The sequence below is a fragment of the Myotis davidii genome, unplaced genomic scaffold (assembly GCF_000327345.1).
Source record: "Myotis davidii unplaced genomic scaffold, ASM32734v1 scaffold240, whole genome shotgun sequence".
Taxonomy (NCBI): Eukaryota; Metazoa; Chordata; class Mammalia; order Chiroptera; family Vespertilionidae; genus Myotis; species Myotis davidii.
The window spans coordinates 833,296-838,218 of NW_006292334.1; the positions used below are offsets into that span (position 1 = coordinate 833,296).

General features: G+C 36.4%; 2 protein-coding genes across 2 annotated transcripts in view; one reads left to right on the top strand and one right to left on the bottom strand.

Annotated features, from left to right (window-relative positions):
* LOC102763108 (scaffold attachment factor B1-like) overlaps positions 1-973 on the bottom strand; it is a 3,573-nt gene extending 2,600 nt beyond the window's left edge. The window contains 3 exon segments of the mRNA XM_015565309.1: positions 236-788; positions 791-869; positions 872-973. Of these exon segments, the coding sequence (XP_015420795.1) occupies positions 236-788; positions 791-869; positions 872-973 (734 nt within the window).
* The window catches only part of PKHD1 (polycystic kidney and hepatic disease 1 (autosomal recessive)), a 406,355-nt gene that overhangs the window by 308,094 nt on the left and 93,338 nt on the right, over positions 1-4,923 (top strand). The window lies entirely within an intron of this gene.

Below are 4,923 nucleotides of genomic sequence, written 5' to 3' on the forward strand. Positions count from 1 at the left end.
TAACTACCCGCCTGGCATTTAGTTAAGGAGTTTCATCCCCTCCCTAATGACTTCAGGGAAAAATCCCTACCTGGGGAAACAACCTTTCTCAGAGAGGTGACCTTGGTTAAAACACACAGTGCTAAGGGGAGCAAACATATTAAGAACAGTATGCTATATACGCCAGGTCCCTTGAAACATATGCTGTGCAGATGTTTCTTTCCTGCAGCAACTGTGTCAAGCAGCAAGGATGGACCGGCTTCTGGCAGTATCCTGTGCAAATGGCTGCTCCAGCTTGGAACCTTCTTTTACTGGCTCAGCTTTACAAGTTTCCCCCAAAATGTCGAGTATTTTCTCATTTTCTGGCTCCAAGGATGGCTCTTCAATTTCCTGTAACATAGTGAAGTCAGATGATGAAGTATCTAAGTTATTTATAGTTTCTCTTTCCTCTAGAGCATGCTCTTGAAGTTGCCCAGGAAGCTCTTTCATTTCTCCCTCTAGCTCTCTACTATCAGACAGAGACTCTGGGAGATTATCAGCATCATCATCTTCCACACAATCTGCAACACTTCCATTATTGATTTCTGCTTCATCTAACACGTTGATATCCATCGTGTCAATGTCCTGCAAGTTCTCCAAACTGGCTTCAACATCCTCCTGTCCAGCCCCAGAATTTTCCTCCAGCCCATCATCTAACACACCTTCTTCTGGTTTACGTCCTTTGCTAGATCTTTTTGATGTCTTCTTGTTTCCTTCAGAGGTAATTTCAATTTCATCAGGATGACCCCCTTCATCTTCAATTGTCTTCTGAGGCTCTCCATCAGAATGCTCTTGTTGCCGCTGGAGTCCAGGTTCCGTTTCTTCAGCTCCGCCCGCAGATCGATCACCCGATCACCAGCAGGTCACTGAGGCGCTGTGTCCCGATCTCAGAGGAGGCGGAGCTCAGAGCCACAGCGCCTGCTGAATCGCCTAGGCCTGAGAGAGTCTCCGCCATTTCAGGGACTCGGGCTCCGCCACCCACTTCACACAGAACCGGGCCGGGGTTCTCTCAGGTCCTAGCACAAAATCTTTTTGTAGCATTTTAAAAGAATGTTCCGTATTCATTAATCTCAGGAGATTGTTCATGGCCAAATACATTTTTGAAAACTGTTGCCATTTTGGAGATTCATCATGTGCATTAAAATATTAAAGGTTCTGATAAGTCCTGAAATTAAATTTTTAAAATAATATTTAAATTTGTGTTATGCAGTATTTCTTAAACTTTTTAACTAGAGAATACTTGTTTATGCTACACATTAGTGGTCCTTGGAATTAGTGTAGTTTTCAGAATGAATTTTGGGAAATATTCATATTAGTTGATAGGAATATATGCCAGTTGAAAAAAAAAATCTTACAGCATTTTTAATTTGGATGGTTCCCTGAAGGTTAATATGTTCCACTTCCCATTCAATGTATGGATGACTATTACCTTTACTTTTCCCAGGAAGTGGGCATCCACTCCCTTACAAGGCTTCCTAATATATTTTGAATAATTTTACTTTTTAGTATCTTCTTTTTATGATTTCTACCCAGTGAACTAGTTTTTCTTCTAATATGACACATTATAAGCCTGTTTCCACATTACAGCCTTTTCCATATTTAAGGATAATAAAACAGCAATCTTATAATGACCCAATATGCCTCTTTCAAACATAAAAATTCTAAATTTCATCTGATAGTCAATATGACAGATTGTTTTTTAGTCTTCACTTTTTAGACTGACTTATTTTTTATATTCATTAGTTTGTGAATGATTTTTCCAAAATGTAGAAATTAGTGTTTTTTCATATGAGTTGCAAGATTTTTCCTACTTTCTTAATTTAGTTTAGATTTTAATATTCTTTGTAGACATGTTTAATTCTTATAGTCAAATTTCTCAAATCTTTTCATATGGTTTCTAGATTTTTATGTATGCTAAGAAAGATCTCCACAGCTCTAAGATCATTTAATTTCATTAATATTTTCTGTTAATTCTAATGATTCATTTCTTTAAATCTTTAACCCATGTAGAATTTATTTTTGTGAAGAAAAAGATATAAATTTTTTCCTTAGGTGATTAGTGAAATTGTTCAACATCATTAATTGAAGAATTTCTATTTTCCCATGATTTAAAACATCATCTTTGTTATAAACTACGTTCTCAAAGAAATTTAGATTTATTTCTGACCTTTAAAAATATTTTGCTCCATCCTATGCCATCTATAGTATATTTTTAATTATTACATTCAAATTGTCAAAAAATTGCATTAGTTTTTATATCTAGTGAGTATGCAAATATATGGAGATAAGCTGAAAACTAGATCAAACAATCTTTCAAATCCATGAAATTGAAATGAGAAGGTTTCATGAATTTGTTTGGTACCTATTGGTAAGGCAACTATTGATGGGCTGCTTAAGTATTCCCTTCCATTAAAATGCACACACACACAAATGTAAAATAATCAAACAGACAAACAACATCCATCGGTACTACTGTACTGAAAGAATGAAATGCAAGATTCTTCTATTATTAAAATTTGAAAAATGAAAACACGTGAATTCCTAAAAATAATAAAGGGGGGAATTTTTTAAAGAGAAAGAAAGAAAAAAAAAAAGAAAATGAAAAAGAGAAAAGATAGCCAGTATATTGTCATGGCAAAAAGTAAAATAATTTATTTTAGTTACAGGTGTTCAAAAATGTCCCTGCTTGTGGAATACTGATGTTACTGTTTCTCATACAACAAAGGCATAGAAATGTGAATAGATCTCAATAAAATGTGGGGAAATTTTTCTCAAAAACTATTCTCGAAGGTCACTTGATGGAGCCTCTTGGCATCAGGCAACCATCTAATGGTCTATACTTTTGATTCAGAAATTACCTTCAAGATTTTGGTTGAGTGAATAAATGAAACAGTAAAACACACAGTAAAAAAGAAAAGACTCTGCCTTGTACCTGTCTGCCATCCTGATCTTTAATACCACTGCTCAGACGGATCAACTGGGAAGTTACCATTTTAGAAAATCATCTATATGTATTATTATTTTAATAAGAATAATGATAGTAAAACCCATTTATGTAACAAATGGGAATTCTGAAAAATAAGTTATTATGTAAAGCATGTCAAGAAAAGAGAGACAGAGGAAAATAAATTTTCCTACATCTGGAAGCCAATCTTTCAACTACAGAATTAGGGGCTCTCTGTAGGACCCAGTTCCAATTTGCTTAGGTCCCTCTCAGGAGAAATATTCATAAAAATTGAATAGAAGTTCCTGAGAGTAATTGCCATGGAGAAAGGGAGTCAAAGTTGAATTTTTAAATGCAGTTGAGGGTAATAACCCCTTCCCTTTTGGGTGAGGTTGGTAAGATGTACCTTTCCTTGAGCAGAGCCCCAGTGGAAACCAACCTATCTCTACACCTAGGCTATGTTCTCTCTTTCTGTTTAAACACTTTAGACTCTAAAGTTTAGAGGCAAAGGAGCAGACCCTAAGAGCTGCTATAAAAGACAGAATGCATATAAAATACTTAGCTCCATACCTGGCTCAGGATAAGCGATGAGTGAAATACTACTGACCACTAGTTTGTTGCTCCAACTTCTCATGGACCTGGCTGGGATTATGACTTGAACATTTGAGCATCATATCTGAGCTGGTCCTTGTATTAGTATTCTATTGCTGCCATAACAAATTTAGTAGCTTAAACAACATCCATGTATTATCTCACAGTTCTGCAGGTCAAAAGTTTAGTATACTGAACTTTGTGTCCCCCAAGGCCATATTTAGGATATTGGCAGGACTGCATTCCTTTCTGAAGTCTTCAGGATGAATTTGCATCCAATCTCACTTTTTTTTTTTTCCTGAATTCAGTTTCATGTGACTGTAGGGCTGAGGTCCCCATTCCCTTGCTTGTTGTAGACTGGGGGTCATGCTCAGCTTCTAGGACTTATGGCTCCCTTCATCTTCAAAGCCAGCAACCTAGATTGTGTCCCTAGATTGTGTCAAAGAAGCTCTCCTTCCTTCTCTTCTACTGCATCTCTCTGATTCCAGCCAAAGAAAGTTCTCTGCTTTTTAAAGGTTTATAGTATTAGATTGGCCCCACTCCGATAATCTCCCCACTTTAAGACCTATAACCTTGATCACATCTGCAAAGTCCTTTGCCATATTCACATGTTCAGGATTAGGGTATGGACATCTTTGGGAGGTGAATCATCCTACCACACTCCTTTGTAAGGCCTAAGTTTTAGTTGCAGAAGGTGGGAGAATATGGAATAAGAAATACTAACTTGGAATACTGATGCTATCACTGAAAGATTTCTTCTCTCACAGGAAGCAAGCTAGACTATTATTTATCTTGTTTCAGAGTTAGTGTAGAAATGCAGAGGGTTCCATGTCTGCTCTGTAGGCTGGACATCAGGTTTTGATGGAAAATTGTCAGTATGGCCTCGTTTATGTGATGTGATTATGTAACATTATGAATCTTAACCTGATTTTGGTCTTTTTTTTGTTAAAGTTGAAGCAGGAAAATACCTTATTTTGATATGCAATGAAATATATACTTTACTACATGTACAGGATGAGACAAACATAGGTTTACAGTTGTTCATGTAAAGTGATTAACTACCCGAAAACAATACAATAATTAATACTCCATAAATAATAATACATAATAAACTCTGTATTTCATGTACTCATCACTGTAAACCCACACTGTATTTTAAATATGATTGTGTACTATGTACTACCTTTGATATATTTACCTGCTATGCTAGTGCTTCTAAATATGGCCAGCATTTGCCTCATGCACCAATCTCCCTTGAGTTCCATGGAACAGCATTTAGGCACTAGAAAGTCTTGGATACCCAGTGCCTGATGATGCTCAGTGACACCAATGTGAACTCCTGTAATAAAGGAAAGCAGCTCATTTCCCCC